The sequence below is a fragment of the Mytilus edulis genome, chromosome 12 (genome assembly GCF_963676685.1).
Source record: "Mytilus edulis chromosome 12, xbMytEdul2.2, whole genome shotgun sequence".
In the NCBI taxonomy this organism is placed as follows: Eukaryota; Metazoa; Mollusca; class Bivalvia; order Mytilida; family Mytilidae; genus Mytilus; species Mytilus edulis.
The window spans coordinates 48,037,501-48,056,077 of record NC_092355.1 but is presented as its reverse complement, the minus strand read 5'-3'; the positions used below and the strand labels follow the sequence as shown (position 1 = coordinate 48,056,077).

At 30.9% G+C, this 18,577-nt stretch overlaps 1 protein-coding gene across 6 annotated transcripts in view; it reads right to left on the bottom strand.

The window, feature by feature from the left end:
* Nucleotides 1-18,577, bottom strand: part of LOC139498673 (uncharacterized) — a 44,834-nt gene that overhangs the window by 22,813 nt on the left and 3,444 nt on the right. For 4 of the 6 annotated variants that reach the window (XM_071287185.1, XM_071287182.1, XM_071287181.1 and 1 more), the window contains exons 2-6: nucleotides 15,711-15,827; nucleotides 10,124-10,147; nucleotides 7,108-7,188; nucleotides 2,909-3,007; nucleotides 229-327 (exon numbers count right to left, since the gene is read on the bottom strand). Coding sequence is in view for 3 of the 6 variants with exons in the window: in XM_071287182.1 (XP_071143283.1) it covers nucleotides 229-327; nucleotides 2,909-3,007; nucleotides 7,108-7,188; nucleotides 10,124-10,141 (297 nt within the window). In the remaining 3 variants the exon portion in view is untranslated. Of the gene's footprint in view, nucleotides 1-228; nucleotides 328-2,852; nucleotides 3,008-7,107; nucleotides 7,189-10,123; nucleotides 10,148-15,710; nucleotides 15,828-18,577 lie in introns of all 6 variants that reach the window. The other 2 variants (XM_071287183.1, XM_071287186.1) reach the window with 1 other exon arrangement.

The window sequence follows — 18,577 nt, the reverse complement described above, 5'->3', positions numbered from 1 at the left end:
AATCATAAATTTTAACAAATAACTTTTCAAATAGACGTTAAAATTGGAATACTTTTATTAAGTACAATTATAGTTAAAATTAGATAAATGTTGTATATTACAATAACATTTACTTGTTCCCACTAACAACAGAATGTTTTAAATGTTTAGATTAATGATTATTATTTTTTTAACAAAATAACTTATTCTATGAATATGATAACACTAATAGTATAATATTGAAAATACCCCTGCAGCCATTCTGTTACAACCTCTTTCAAGTAGGAGTTGTGTAACTTTCAGGTGTCCTTCAATTGCTGCCAACATGAATGCTGTCCAGCCTGCAGCCTGGAATCATACAAAACTGACATAAAACTGTGTCTGGTAACTAAGGGATATTATACAAGTATAAACAATATATATCACATAAATCAGTGGTCAAAACTCAATAAACTGATATATTCTGCACTAACAAAATCTGAAACAATATATGTGTTGTGGGGGTTTCAAGAACTGCCATGTTAACAATAATACGCTTTTAGCCATCGTGTTGCTTGTTTGCTTTTACGACCTGTGAGGTTTAAGGTTCCTTTTGTATGTTTTCTCTCTCTCTCTCTCTCCTTTATATAATATTTGAATGTCAATAGATTCAGCATAATAAAATTTGTCTCATTTTCTAGCATATTCCTCCTCCCTGAAACATCAATAAAACAAGAATTGTCCACTATCATTTTCAATGTTCAGTGAACTGTGAAATTGGGGTCAAAACTCTATTTTGGCAATGAAATTAGAAAGATCATATCAAATGTAATATTTGTGCCAAGTTTCACGTTGATTTGACTTCATCTTTACCAAAATCTACTAGTATCTTGACTGAAAATTTTTACACGAAGCAGAACATACAAAAGAACGAACGGACGGACGGACGGACGAACGGACAAACGAAAGAACAAACAAATGGACGGATGCACAGACCAAAAAACATTATGCTCATAAATGGAACATAATAATTACCAACAGGCATAATGCATGTACTACATGTTACAAAAATATACTGATGGCTTTCAAAAGTAGTTTGAATCTATACATAATTTAATTGGTTAAAATAACATGTATCACACTTTATTTATTTATGAAACTCACAATTTCAGTGCTGAACATCGGAGATATTGCGTGCAATCCAATCTGAAACAATCCCAGTTTTCCTGGTTCCATAACATACACAAAATTTCGAATCTCGGTCTCTTTCTATTTTCTTTAACTACATGATATGATACAATGCTTACTGGCGGAACATACGGAGTTGCAGCAACAAGGACAAATATTTTTTAAACCATTATTTGTTCAGTAACTTCATGAATTTAGAGTTTCTCGCTTGCTTTACTAATCATAATTGGTTTGATATGGACAATCGTAAAGATAAAGTTTGACTGCATGTTTCAAATACACCTTTTCCATGCAAATGGGGTCAAGATCAGATAACCCAAGTTAGACAGACAAAAATGTGAATATGTAAGGTCACAGTACTCAAATTGCACCCCTTTAGCGCAAAATCATTTGTATAATCATAATTTGACATTATGTAGTCTTTTAACTCTTTTAAATCTAAATATACAGAACACGTTCACATTATCTATGAACAGATGTAGTATAAACGGGAAGAGTCAAATCTACAGAAACGTCTCCATTCGACATAAAAAGTCATTTGTATCCATTTCTTCAAATGAGTAATTATTATGGACTATTGTAAAATTGTTCTAAATATTTTGGAAATAAAATAAACATCAGTTAATCGATTTTTACGTGTACAGATTTAACCTACAAACGACAACAAATGGTAATGGATACAATGTGGGCACTCCTCATAAAAGAATCACGGATCGTTTGGAGGTCGGTTTTATCACATTTTTGTATGATTCGATAATAAACTCAAAACTTAATTGGTAAAACTATATAATAAATGAGGATTCATCTACAAAATATACACAGAATTTCATCCTTTTGTTTTTAACATAAATAAATGTAGGTTAAAAACAGTCAAATTGGTGAAATTTGAGTACCCCCACGTTACATCTAACAATTATTTCATATACAAAAAAGTATAGTTGAAATAGCTTATATTATGTAAGAAGCAGACGATGAAAACCAGGTCAAGATCAGATTTACACTACAAAACAGACATGTGTACCTTTTATTTATCTAACATCAAATATAGTTGACCTTATTGCTAATAATCAGTAAAACTTAGAATCTACCTATGAACCAAACAAACTAGATCAAGTTCAAACAGACACTGCCAGACAGACAAGTAAACCTTAAATCATTCAAAACATGAAATAAGGTTGACAACTTTGCTTTCTAGTATTTAACAACTGAAACTTAACAATAACAAATGATCAATGAATCAAGTAATGGTGCTGCCTAACAGACAGGTATGCACCCCTTTCAAACATTACATCAACGAAATATAGTTGCCATATCAATATTGATTTTAGTATTCAAATACAGAACAATTCAATATTGACCAGTTAACTATGAAAATAAGGTCAAGGTCAAATGAAACCTGCCACACTGATATATAATCTAACAGTCATACTAGAAACCAAATAAAATTCCTCTTTTGCTTATATTATTAGAAGACGTGACCAACCAAAATGTATTCCACACACCAAATAGAGTTGACCTTCAGTACCTAAGAAACAGTCCCAATCAGTTTTGAGACCGCACATGCATACTGGTTTTGACTCATGTCAAACTACACGAAGTCATTTCCGGGTTGTGTGCCTATTTTTCTGTCCTGGAGTTAGGGAAATAATTGGCTTACTAACGATACATATGTTATATCCCGAATTCTGCTAGAAGTGTCCACTTACGTTTACATCACACCAAGGAAAATGAGATCAGACTAAGGAGTTAATATCTTACATACATCTATGGCCTCTTTGTCACATGCACTTCCAAGTAAGACATGTGTAACCTTCAAGTGTCCTTTCCGTGCAGCCCACATTAACGCTGTATCTCCATACCACTAGAATGATATACAATTGACATTTAAACTTATCTCATTAACTGAACAATGTTGCGTTATAGATTTTTACAGAACGTAATGATTTGGCACATATTTTTGTGTAAGTCCAGGAGTTGTGTGTCCGAATGGTGTATAATGTGTCACAAGTTATGTGTCTGGTTAGAGTGGTCAATGAGTATGGAGAATGGGAATAACATTTTTTTGGTCTGGCATTAAATAAATGTAACAGTAGGTATACCGCTGTTTAATAACTATTTAATTGTAACCAAAGACAGATTCGGGTAACAAACTAAAACATAGGGAATCATAACCATCAGAGGAAAACAGTAAAACAACAGAAACATTGATCTACAACAAAAGTGAACGTCAAAGTAGTTGGAAACGAACTATACACCTATATAACAACTGCCATATTTCTGACTTCATACAGAACATTTTAAGAAAAATAGGTTAGTTGAACCTGGTTTATGGCTAGCCAAAACTTCCAGTATATATGGCAAGGTTAAATATACTGCGAAAATGACAACACTACGTGATAGGAATACAGTACACACAAACAGCAGAGGACAATACATAAACAAATAATATAATAGTAAGTTACAACATATAAACCGCAGAATAACAACGGACAACTACCATCAATTTATCACAGTACACCAGAACACCACAAATAAAATGGTTCAACGTAAAAAAAATGAAACATATTTTTGTGTGACGTTTATATCATCACAGGTAAATTTATAACAAGAATGTGTCCCCAGTACACGAATGCCTCACTCGCACTATCATTTTCTATGTTCAATGGACTCTAATTTGGCATTAAAATTAGAAAGATCATATCATAGGGAACATGTGTACAAAGTTTGAAGTCGTAGGTGGGACATAAAAATAACGTAGATTTGTTTAAATTAATACCAGAATATTGCATTGGGATAGAGTTAAACTTTGTTATTGTATTATTTTTTGTATGTTCTTCCGATGACAAGAATAATAAAATGCAAAATTGTTTGTAATAGTATTGTTATTTGTATTTTTTTTACATATCGGTTTTTCTTTTATATACAGTGTACATATAAAAAATGAAAAGAAAATAATTGTATTATAATGCAAGATCATGTCAGACCAAACAATACCCACACATGAAAATATACAACATAAACACAAATATGCTGTAGTCGAACAACGAGTTACTCGACTATACTGATGAATAAGACATATGGGAAATGTACCAGAAATACAGAATTCAAACATCAAACAAAATAAACAGATAACAACTTAGCATAATATGACCCATCGGACCCACATGTATAAGAAAATACCAACAAAATGCTTTAAAGCAGGATATATTTACACAGAACAACGATGTCGGCAAAAGCCATCATAAAACATCAAAAATATTATAAAAGAAAAATCAAAACTACATACATGAATTTAGAAATATAAATATTGAACATAAGTGTTGTGTAATGATTATCTCATTTTTGTGTTGCGCATCAGTAGGGTGTAGCAAATGATCCTTGGTGAACATAAGTGTTGTGGAATGAAGTTGTCTTTCGTTGTGTTGATCGAACATCAGTGTTGTGTAACAAAGTGCTTCATTCTTTGTGTTAAACATCAGCATTTAGCAATAATGTAGATCATGTTTGTTTTTGTATAACATCAGTGTTTTGTAGCAACGTTGCTTATGTTTTGTTTTGAAAATAAGATTTGCGTAATGATGTAGCTCATATTTTGTTTTAAACATAAGTATGTTTCCCTCTTCCATCGTGTGCATTTCAGTGCATTGTGTGTTTTTGACGTGGCTCTATATCTTCACATCCTGTCATTGTGTTATAGTTGTATGATAATTTTTGTATTCTTATAATTTGTTTGGCTTTTTTGCTCGGATCTATAATATCCTTTGTATACAGTAAAAAAAAGTTGTTTATAAATCATTAATACTGCAATTACTTGAATCATTTACTTTGTATCCGTATAAAAGTGATCTAATTGATATATCATGATGTCCTATTTTAAGTTTATCAAGTAATAGTTTTATTTAATCCCAAAATGATTTCAGAAATTTGCATGTCCAAAAATAGTGCTCATAATCTTCGATGACAATAAATATTACATAGCGGAATTTTAGTTATTTTTCCAAGAGAAAAGTAATTGTTTGGTTTGTAAAATGTAGTGCAGAAATTTCCATCTTAACATTTTGAATTCATTATCTTGTGTATAGTAAAAGATATAGTTCAGCATTTGTTGTCTTATGCTTGTGTTGTTTTCTAAAATAAACATGTTGTCACATTTTTGAAATCCTATTGGTTTTTTAGAATATCTATTTAAGAGGGAGATGTAAATGTCTTTGGAGGAAATGTTTTTAAATGATACCATTTTTCCTTTTCTATCTTTAAATTTATATTCAGAGTCAATAGCAACTTTTGTTTTAATTGATGTTCTTTGGTTAGCTCTTGTAACCACTGTTTTGGTATTGCTTTCATCAATTTAGAATTTTCCGAATACCAATTAGCATGGCAGGATAGTTTATCTTAAATCATATTTTGATTGAATTTTCCTTTATTATCAATAATGTTTACAGTTTTTGAAAATGAGACATTCACCGTTTAATTTGATATTTTTATTGCCCCATATAAGCTGCTGTTTAATTTGTTTATATGATAGTTGATCTGATTCTTTTTCAGATGTTGAATTTATCCATGATATGATTATTCTTAAGTAAAGTTGTGGAATTATTTCTTTCATTTTATTGACCAAATTAATATTGTTGAAGTTCATTTTAAATATAAGGAGTTGTTGTCCAAATTAACCAAAATAGAATTTAAAAATGGAGATTATCAAACTATGGCACAGTAGAAGGAAATGTACTTTATAAACTCCATCGAGATACTTCATGAATTTATAATTTACTGTTTTGCTATTCCCAAAATTATTGAAAAACGAACGTAAATTATATATTGTAAATACTTAAATAGTTACATAGTTTTAAAAAAAAGGGTGTTTATTCATTAAATGTATTGATAAAAAGGTGAGTCCTGCATTAAGTCATCCTAAATTTCTTAATAACCTAGCGTCAGTATGAAAGAAATAAAGTTAATTATAAATTCATGAAGTGTATCGATGGAGTTCATTTCCTTCCACTGTGCCATAGTTTGCTATCTCCATTTTTCTCTAAGCATTGTTGGTTACACAGTGTTACATGTTCTAAATTTATGTAGACTGAAATCGGGATACTTTTTTTCAAAATTAAGCAAACTGATCAGAAAAAAATTACACTATCCTTTGTCAAATACCTAAAACTTACGAAAAAATATTAATAATGAACATGACAGATTATAACACAAACCCATATACTATAAAAATCGAGCAATATCGTAGTATGTAATTTGTTTATTTTATACGGTTTCATTTTAAGTACAACGTTAATTCATTAAGTCCATTGAGTAAAAGAAAAGGCCGAATGAGCAACTCGGCAAATAACAAATTGGGGTAAACTAATAAAAGGGCAGAACCAAATAGACTGAAAAATAAAAAGACAGGACAGAGATTTCAACTAAAAACAAAATGTTTCATTCAATTCCCCACCCCGAAAAATGAAAGGGTAGCGCTCTTAATATAGAACCAACTGAGAGAAGACAGTTGACTGAATTATTTTGAGGTGAAAACTGTTAAGAATTTAAAGCTTAAAATTTTACTATTGCACAAAATTAAAAAATCAATGAATTTTACATACACATGGTTAAAAGCCAGAATTGCCATGGGATAATCAAGAACACAATCATATACGTGAATACGACGATGGAGGTTTTTAACAACCTTTACCGGCTACGTGAATACTGATCAGTCCATTCAACTTTTAGTAAGCGTGTTCTTTTTTCGCAGGTGTGAGGTCGAAGGTTTGAATTGACCAATGAAAACTATCGTTCCTTTACGAGTTAATTTAATAACGTTTGTTTGACTGATTATGTCAAACGACCTTTCGCTAAGCTTGGCCGCAGTTTTGTAGTGTGTTTTATTCTGTACATGAACCATTAGAAGACTATTGTATGCTCTACAGTACTAAAACAAAGTTTACTTTTAATGTGACTAATTATACCTACTTTATATTCAATGTCTGCTCCATTTTCTAGACATAACATCAAGTAATTTACATTTCCATCCCTAGCAGCTATAACAAGTTCCTGTAAAACATTTTACATTTAATAAAAATGGAATGAGCGACGGCGCACTGTAACATTGAAATGTCCAGCGAGTTTTTGGTCAACATTGTCAATTAGTCATGGAAACAAGATCACGGTCATACGAACTCTGCTAAAGACACACTTACACTTTACATTCATACTTTACATGAAATATAGCAAGCAGATTGCTTTAAGTATCTGATAAACACACCTAATTACAAAAACACGAATGTCGCGCAATGAACCATAAAATTGCGGTCAAAGTCCGATAAATCATGCCAGACAAAATGTACACCATGCAATCATAGCATGCATCAAAAACAGCTGATCTATTGCTGTTACCATCTGAAAAACAGACCAATCCATATAAAAGCATTGGCCAATGAACCGTAAAAATGAGGTCAAGATGGAACCTGCTCATAAAAAATGTTCACCTTGCAATCAGGTCATGCATCATATATAGTCGATGTATTGCTTGCAGTACGCGAGATATGGACTAGACTATGCAATTTAATTCAACCTTGATCACTGATCAATGAAATGAGGTCGACATCAGAAGAACATTATCTGACGAACGGGTAAATAATATTTCCGATATGGGCGTTTTTCGATAAAAACGTGATCTCTTGTCCCAGCCACTTTTAAAAAATGTGTTTGATCTTTGCAAGTAATTTTTTGTGCAGTCAGTACATTGAATTAGATTTAACATTTTCAAGCAAAGAAACAGTTTATTTTTAGAAGGATTGATAAGATATTGATTCCGGAATGGTCCAAAATAACCACAATGGCATGTCCCTAGACCTCCTGTTCAACATTCATACTCTAAAACAGTGTAAACAAAGGTAGAAATAAATGTTATTATTACTTAATATAAGTTCTTTAATAATTCAAAAGTATGTTTACAGCCAAGATATTTGAATAAACAGCTTTTGAAAATGGATATTTAACTTAAAAAGGTGTGTCCCTGACAAAATGTCCACTATGAAACGAAGTCATTAAATTTTGCTAATAAACAGTTTCAAAAAATCAATGTAATTTTGTTTGCAAGAGATATAAACATTAGGGTCTTACAAAAGAAGTGATGTTTTTATAACGGCAGTTAAATTGTTGGTAAAAAAACAATTAGCACATCAAATGGACCAGAGTGATACCGTATTTTTGTATTACAATATAGGGATTGTGGGGAAAAAATAAAACATGCAGTCTTTTTATGCCCAATTAATGGGCAATATGTTTTCTGGTCTGTGCGTCTGTTTGTCCGTCTGTTCGTTTCTCCGTCCGTTTGTTCGTCCGTCTTTCCCGTTTCAGGTTAAAGTTTTTGGTCGAGGTAGTTTTTGATGAAGTTTATTCCAATCAACTTGAAACTTAGTACACATGTTCCTTATGATATGGTCTTTCTTATTTGAATGCCCAATTAGAGATTTTTACCCATTTTCAGGGTCCATCGAATATAGGAAATGATAGTGTCGGATGGGGCATCTGAGTACTAGGGACACATTCTTGTTTACTCTTTTTTCAATAATATTCGTGCAAAACAAATAACAAGGGTTAGTTTCATGTAATTTTCAGTATGTTTTTATTAACATAGAATAGGGTTAATGTCAACTACGAAACTTTTTGTCCACTACGAAACGGTTTTGTCAACTACGAAACGCATCAAAATGTCCACTACGTAACATGAGTTGTAATTTCATATGTGAAGTATACTGACTAATCTGTATCGATAAAAAATGGTTCTCTAATTCAGAAAAAATGAAATCTTTCTAGTAAATAAAGTAAACAAACTGGAATGTCTATAGGAGACATTGAAAATTGCAATAAGATGTGTGTTTAGAAGCAGTTTCGTAGTGGACAAGTACATACATTATGAAAATAATATTATTTTAAAAATTATTTAAGATTGCATTTTTTGTTTACAAACCGGTCTATAATAGAGGTACTCAAATTACTCTTGAAATAGAATTTTAGACAAGTTGATTTTACATTTTTTTTAAGGTCTGAAATTCACGCTTTTATTGAAAAACGCCGATAAACATTTATTCGTTTGTTCGTATTCTAAAAGTACTTCACATTACAGAAAAACTATATTTTGTCTCTAAAAAAATCATACAATAACAAGCAATAGCTCTTTTTTATTGTATATATGTAAATTAGTAATATTATTCATTAATTTATTACAAACTGACTGTTTACAATGTAAATGGCAAATTTGTAATATAAAATGTTATAGAAATTTCAAGATTACCTTAAGTTTATATTTGTCAGAAATTAGAAGTAACACACATTTTTCAAATTTCTGGCTCTACAAGTTTAACGTCGTTTTTATTTCATCTTAGAATTTGCTTTTCATTTATTTTGGCCTTGAATATTGCTTTTTGTATATGTCATTGTTGGTCGAATAGCGCATTTTTGTGCAGCAAAAAATTCAATTTGTTGGAAATTTCTTATAAACGTTGAAAACATTTTAAATTTATTTATGAAATTGTGTATATAAATACTATTACAGACTGTCAATTATAAGCCCAATGAAATATAAATATCAAACTCATGAGAACAAATATTGTCTTTGTTAGACAAAAAAAGACATTGCAGCAGTAAATATGTGTGGTTTTTTTTTTAATTTTCTTAAATGATATATTTAGGAATAATCTGCTTTTGAAGAATGCACATTTTTTTTTATATACCTTTTTTGTCAGTTTGTGAACTGATGTATAAGCAAAATTTTAACACATGTTTATCAAATATACAATAAAACTTGATGGAATTGTGTTCCTAGTGCAGAAATTGGACTGCTGATAAAAGCTTCTTTTTTTTTTTTTTTTTTTTTATGCAAATTCTTTTAGTTTTTATCTCAAATTATTAAATACTTGTATTTTCTGTAAAATAATGGAGAACAAAAAGTCACATGACTATTGGACTTCAAAGTAAATCTCACCCGATTCCACTCTCCCATTATATCCTAAAAAAGAAAAAATAAACTATTGTATATTCTGCTGAGTTATTAAATGCTTTTATTAGACCCATACTTCTTTATTAGTGAATTTTGTGTCGATATGTTTATAGATATTAAAAATCATGAAAGTCTAGATTCAAAATAGTGGTCATTGGTTACTAATAATATTGAAATAAATAAAGGCAACGGAAGTATACCGCTGTTCGAAATTCATAAATCTATTGAGGAAAAAATAAATCCGGGTTACAAACTAAAACTGAGGGAAACACATCAAAATATAAGAGGAGAAAACAAAACAACAGTCACACAACACTAAAATGCAACACACACAGAAACAAACTATGATATAACAATGGACATTTTCCTGACTTGGCACAGTACATTTTAAGAAATATGTTGGGTTGATAAATTTGCAAAAGCTTAAACTGGTGTAAATACAACAGCTTTGTTAAATTAGCAGTACTTGCTGAACTTGGTATGTATCCAGTTTTTATAGAAGCTTTGAAACTGTCAATTGGCTTCTCGTTTCATGCGATAAAATCTGGTAATAATTCTTTACTTAAAGATATATATAGTTCAAACTTGCAATTAAACAATGGATTTGCGGATGTCATACAAGTGAGATATTTAGCGCTATAAAACCAGGTTCAATCCACCATTTTCTACATTTGAAAATGCCTGTACCAAGTCAGGAATATGACAAGTGTTGTCCATTCGTTTGGTTGTTTTGTCATTTGATTTTGCCATTTGATTAGGGACTTTCCGATTGAACTTTCCTCGGAGTTCAGTATTTTTGTGATTTTTATTTTTTGCAAGAACTAGCTGCATTAAATTTTTCACATTTTTGGGAAAGTATGGATACTATTCAAAAAAAGACTTCTATCATGTTTATTGTGCATGCTTCCTAACTAAACATAAAACAGCAAAAATACAGAAATCCGAGCAAACTTCAAAACGGAATGTCCGTTATCAAATTGCAAAATCAAAAGCCCAAACTCATCAAACGAAAGGATACATGTAAGGACAGTCGTATGACAATCGCGTAAAATTACAATTTATTGACAACGATGTATGAACAAAACAAACAGACATCATAAGTAAACATGTCAAAAATAGGGGTACAGAAGTCCACATTGTGTTATAATCTTAATCACTATTAAAAACAAACGCATATGTAACAAAAAACGCAAAAAAAAGCATATAGACAAAGCAAATTAGCAAAAATGAAAGACAAGAATAAAAAAAAAATACCATTAAACAATAACACAATGACAGGAATTATAAGTTCAGAGCCACGGATTGTGTATCAAAGAAACACAAAAAGGCATATGGACAAAGCACATTAGCAAAAATGAAAGACGAGAATAAAAAAAATATCAAAATAACAGAACACAATCACGGGATGTATAATTACAGAGCCACGTCAAATGGATATCGCCAAAAACAGACAAAAGAGTAAAAGTAATATCCATAAAAACAAATAGAAAAATACTTTTACACGTTACAGTGATATACAGGGAAGTTTAGAGTTTGATAGTTCATTGATAACATTCTGGCGTATCATAAACAAACAACTTGTAACGTCTCATTTCATTGGCCGAAAGATTCAAATACAACAGCAATGTAGTCAGTGTGCACGTGAATTGACACAGGTGACCGACAATGGAATTTACTATGTTACTACGAACGTAAAAACAATGATTTGTACAGTTTACAAACCTTTGGTCAAACGAGTTAAATAAATGTTTTGTCAACTTCAAATAGTGGGGTCGAAATATTATACTGATATTTTGTATTAAGTAATATTCTAAGTTCTTTATGCATGCAGCAACTCAATTATATTGTACCCGGCATGATGAGAAATATAAGGATAAAATAAAAGAATGTTGGACAGAAAGTCACAAGAGAAAAAGTCACAGACAAAAAGTCACGGACAAAAAGTCACAGGACAAAAAGTCACAATTCAGTTTTTCTGACTATTTTCTTTGAATAAAAAATGCTTATTTTTACAAAATTATTTTTGTATTTTTTTTGAAGTTTTGTATATAAAGCAACTTTGTAAGCACAAATTTATCGAAACAATATCAAAGATGATCATATAACAAAATGTCAAAGTAGATTGGCACTTAAATGGCTTCAAGGTGCCAAGAAATATGTCATTTGCATGATTAAAATTAATTAAATCTTCATTTTCCAAGCAAAATGATCAATTTCAATAACTTTAATATGAATATATGTATTAAAAAGTAAATATCTCAAGATCTTTCTCGTATATATTCAAACAATTGTCAAACAAATATTTGTGACTTTTTGTCCTATCAAATTTGTGACTTTATGTCCTGTGACTTTTTGTCCTGTGACTTTCTGTCCGTTTGCCAAATAGAATACATGTGCCGCTTTTATACCGATGAATATATGAACCACTTTTAATTTATTTCATACTGACGATAGTTTATAATCCTAAAAATGTCGTAGACACTTATAATAAGTATCTCATAATACTGATCCATTACAATAATTAATGATGGGTTGCACTGACATTCTTCTTTTATTATTTTCATGCTATAAAACATACACACAGTAGCTGTAAGCGTACCATAAACGGAGGAAATTGTCCCCCAAAGATAGAAACAAAATAACTTTAATCGTATCATTTGTGCACCTGAATGAATTCAGTGAAGGCATGTTGTTTTAATAAATTGAAATGTTACATCGGCGACGATTATTTCTTTTGCATGTGTGGAGCTAAATAATAAATTAATACTTGTGAGAAATGTCGTAGTTTATAAGGAACAATTCTCGTTTGAATTGTTTTACATTGTCATTTCGGGGCCTTTTATAGCTGACTATGGGGTATGGGCTTTGCTCATTATTGAAAGCCGTACGGTGACCTATAGTTGTTAATTTCTGTGTCATTTTGGTCTCTTGTGGAGAGCTGTCTCATTGGCAATCATACCACATCTTCTTTTTTAAATATAAATGTACTGTTTTCGATTTTAAATGGATGAACATTTATCTTTTAATTTTATACTGTAAGAATAGAGCTGCATAACATTGTTGAACTATCCGCTAAAGTATATGTAGTATGTATTCGTGTTTAAAATGAAATACAAAACGAAACGCGTATGATAAACTGATAAACAAAAGAAGAAACTCACCTTTTTATCAATACATTTAAATGATTTAATGAATAAACTTTTTTTTTAAACTGTTTGTTTCTATTTACATAGATATAGGAAGATGTGGTGTGAGTGCCAATGAGACAACTCTCCATCCAAATAACAATTTATAAAAGTAAACCATTATAGGTCAATGTACGGCCTTCTACACGGAGCCTTGGCTCACACTGAACAACAAGCTATAAAGGGCCCCAAAATTACTAGTGTAAAACCATTCAAACGGGAAAACCAACGGTCTAATATTTACAATATATAATTTACGTTCGTTTTTCAACCGAGAATAGCAACACCTAGGCTAATGAAGTATATCGTTGGAGTTTATAAACTACATTTAATCATCCCCTGTGCCATGATTGGCCATCTCCGTTTTTTCTTAACAAAGCATGGGTGGTTACATGTTATGAATTTACTTACAATTTTGGGATTTTTTTTTATTCAAGTAAACGGAATCAGAAAAAAAATCACTATCCTATGTCGAATACCTAAAACTTGGCAAAGAATATGAAAAGTGTTTGTAGTAAAGTACGGTTTCATTTTTAAAGTACAACGTTAATTCATCGAGTCCATTGAGTAAAAGAAAAGGCAGGATAAGCAACTTGGGAGAGTCAATGAAAAAAATATGTGAATTGAGGTTTTTTTATCCTACATTGATGTCGTCCCTTGATCTAGAGGAGACATTTAAATTGAATATTTAGATGTGAAAACTGTTAAGGTTTTAAAGTTTAAACTTTACTACCAATTGCAGAAAATTATAAAACCAATGAATTTCACATGCACATTTATAAAAGCTAGAATTATGATTGGAATCATGTATGCGAATACGACGATGGAAGCTTTAAACGACCTTGACCAGCTACGTGAATATTAATCAGTCCATTTAACGTTATAGTACGTGTGTTCTATTTTCGTGTGAGGTCGAAGGTTTGAATTGACCAATGAAAACGATAGTTCCTTAGAGAGTTAATCTAATAAAGTTTGTTTGACTGATTATGTCGCACGACCTTTCGCTAAGCTTGGCCGCAATTAGGTGTATTAAGATGATAAACAACGTAAATTGAGAATGGAAATGGGGAATGTGTCAAAGAGACAACAACCCGCCCAAATAAAAAACAACAGCAGAGGGTCACCAACAGGTCTTCAATGTAGCGAGAAATTCCCGCACCCGGAGGCGTCCTTCAGCTGGCCCCTAAACAAATATATACTAGTCCAGTGATAATGAATGCCATACTAATTTCCAAATTGTACACAAGAAACTAAAATTAAAATAATACAAGACTAACAAAGGCCAGAGGCTCCTGACTTGGGACAGGCGCAAAAATGCGGCGGGGTTAAACATGTTTGTGAGATCTCAACCCTCCCCCTATACCTCTAACCAATGTAGTAAAGTAAACGCATGACAATACGCACATTAAAATTCAGTTCAAGAGAAATCCGAGTCTGATGTCAGAAGATGTAACCAAAGAAAATAAACAAAATGACAATAATACATAAATAACAACAGACTACTAGCAGTTAACTGACATGCCAGCTCCAGACTTCAACTAAACTGACTAAAAGATTATGATTTCATCATATGAACATCAGGCACAATCCTTCCCGTTAGGGGTTTAGTATCATACCATCATAACATATATGAGAAGAACATAACCCGTGTCATGCCAACAACTGTTTTTAGAATAAATGTGTTTAGTTCCGATGCAAAGACCTTATCAGTGACTCAATATTAACGCCAAAATATGCAATCTTTAATGACTTGACAACAGTATCGTAATTATATCCTTTCTTAATAAGTCTATTCAAAGGTTTTGTAAGTTTCTGAGGTGAATACTGACACTTTTGTGCTTTATAAAGAATATTACCATAAAAAATTGGATGTGAAATACCTGAACGTATTAAAAGTCTGCATGTTGAGCTATATTTACGAATAATGTCTTTATACCGATGATAAAATTTAGTAAATGTTTTGACTAGTTGTTCAAAATTGAACACGGTTGACATACTTAAAAGTCCTTCAAAAGACAGAATTTTTCCTTGTGTCTTTTAAAGGTAAAAGATATTGTTCATTTCTCTATAAAATGTACCAACCTATATACAATTAGAAAACAATAGATACAGTGTGTAAATGTTTCAACGCATTCATAGCATTTTACTTAATTGTTTTATGTTCTACACAAAACCCAATTACAGCTAATAGATATAGGAAGATGATGTATGAGTGCCAATGAGACAACTCCCCATCCATGTAACGTAACAATTTATAAAAGTGACCATTATAGGTCAATGTACGTCCTTCAACACGGAGCCTTGGCTCACACCGAATATCTGTATTAATTATTATGACATTTTTGGCATGGTTAAAGAGCCAACTCGGAGTGAACTGCACTATTTACCTGAATCACCTTCTTTCTCTCCCAAGTTACAAATCTATGTAGACCACATGTTTATATATAGCGGCACACAACTGTTTTTTTACATTTCTGTAATCTTTTCCTCAGCTTATTCACTACCTTTTAGACATAAAAAAAAAAGAAATTATATGTATCATACTTTTGTTCAAACACATCTCTAGTTTTCATACAGCAGATCAGTGGTTTTCTGTTAACATTCTTGCTTTCTCCAACAAAAATAAATAGCTGCTACAATAATGAATATCGCTATGACTGCTGAAAGTACCATTTGAAACGAACAATAACCTATTGGTGGCCTTCTGCTGTTGTCTGCTTTATGGTCGGGTTGTTGTCTCTCTGACACATTCACCATTTCCATTCTCAATTCTAATCAATCAATCAAGACAATTCATAGCTTGACTAACTGTACATACATTTGTCTACTGTTAACAAGTGTGTACTGCCTCCTGATGTCTTTTTATTATATATGTCATTGGTTTGCTGTCTGATGGACATTTTCAACCAGGTAGAGTCATTTATTCGTATGTGCAACAGGGATGGGGTAATCGTAATCTGTAATCGTAATCGATTGTAATTGATTACATTTTTTCAAGTAATCGACAGTAATCTGTAATCGAAGACATTTTCGATTACATGTAATCGTAATTTAATCGATTACAGCACAAATTTGGATGTAATTATCAATTACTTTTCGATTACATTTCGATTACTTTAGTAAAACAGTTTGATGAAAAATAACCTATTTCAGAGGAAAATATGTATGTTATCACTTTGTAGTATAGATAAAATATTATGCATCAACAACACTTGAGAGTTAAGTGCAACTGCCTTATTTCTAACTATTGTCTCAAGCTGCATTATGAGCAACCAGATCCCCTACCTAAATTTACTTTATATCTAGCTTTTGAAACAAATGGATGTATGTGCTTGTCAATAATTCAAAAGCTTTAATATTAAAAAAAGAAAATAGATTTGAAATAATAAAATAGATCTTAAATAAGAAATGTGTCTGTCTTTCGTAAGTTCTGTACTGCATTAAATTTTTTTTAAAGTAGTTAGCTTATTTGTATTAAATTTCCTGAAAACATCATTTTCAATCAGAGTTGAAATTAAAGCTTAGAATAGATAAACAGTTGATTTCTTATGTTATGATATACATGTATATAAATTAAAAATTAAAAAAGAACTGTCGTTTGTTTATGTAATATATACGTGTTTCTAGTTTCTCGTTTTGTTTATATATAGATTAGACCGTTGGTTTTCCCGTTTGAATGGTTTTACACTTGTAATTTTGGGGCCCTTTATAGCTTGTTGTTCGGTGTGAGCTAAGGCTCCGTGTTGAAGGCCGTACTTTAACCTATAATGGTTTACTTTTTAAATTGTTATTTGTATGGAGAGTTGTCTCATTGGCACTCACACCACATCTTCCTATATCTATCAAAATCCTTTTAACAATGAACCAATGGCAATGCATAGAAATTCTTTTTAGAAATAGATACATGTTTCCCTTTGACACTATAAATATATTTTGTATATAATTTGATTGAAGAACTTAACAAATCTTAACAACATTCTTGCTTTTACTAATGAGATGATCAAAGAAAAGTCTTTTAATCAATAACAAACATATACTTTGTTTTTATTTCAATTATCTTATGTCTAATTAAGAAGGACATTTACAACATTTAGCCCCAGGTTATAAATTGTAGTCCAGTGGCAGTTAAATAATCTGTAATTAGGGTGGTTATCCAAACAAAAGGTTTAAATCATGCATGTCATTATAAAAATAAATTTTGATCTTAAAAATTAGCTGAACAAATAAATTATTCTACTTTTTTTATATTTCATTACATTATAATTAACTATGCTAAAATATTTTTTTAAAGAGTAAAAACAAAAAAGCTAACCTTAGTCAGTAAGAAAGCTCAATTTTTGAAAAACAATTAGTTATGAATAAGTGATTATTGCAATGCGATGACATCTTTCATTTATGTTGAAAGTTAAAATTTCAAGATTTTTTTTAAATATTTTTAATCCTCATCAAGAGATTTGATAAAAAAAAAACCAGCTATTAACATTATAATTTAAAAACAATGCTTTGAATGATGCACTTGGTAAAGATCTTAATTTCCACTATACAAATTGAGCAATATAATTGTGTTTTACTCATGTTATTTTTTGTTGAAATGTTGAAGTATACTGTAATTGACAATAATCGAAAAGTAATGTAATTACTTTTGATAAAGTAATCGATTGTAATCGATTACATACTAAAATTTAAGTAATCGATTATTAATCGATTGCACAAAAATCCTTCATGTAATCGATTATTATTAATCGATTACATTTGTCAGTAATCGTGCCCATCCCTGATGTGCAATATCGTGTGGCATGTCTCTCAGTCTTCTTTTGTTTTTGCTCAAAACACAAATGAGGATAAAGAACTCTTCAATAGAGAGCAATCACACCTATAAAGAGTGACTTGTTGGTATATTTTGACTTGCTGATTATATTTGTGAATTAAAGTGTCTCTGTAACTATTATATTTTTTATCATATAAGGCAAAACGCAAAAAAAATGTACTTCGGTCAACGCTTTTACACCCCAATGAAGTTACAAAACTAAAACATTCAATTCTTTTAAAGTAACTATCGTGTTGAAATCCTTTCAAAGAAGGTCTCTCTCAATTTTTGTTAACTTTGTAAGAGTTGTTTTTCACCAAAAAGCAAAACACTTTTATGATACTTTTAAGACACTTATATGAATAAATAAATTACACACCTAATCAGTTTAAAATCCAAGTAGAATAAGATATAAAATCGCAAAATTCAACAATACATATCCATTAA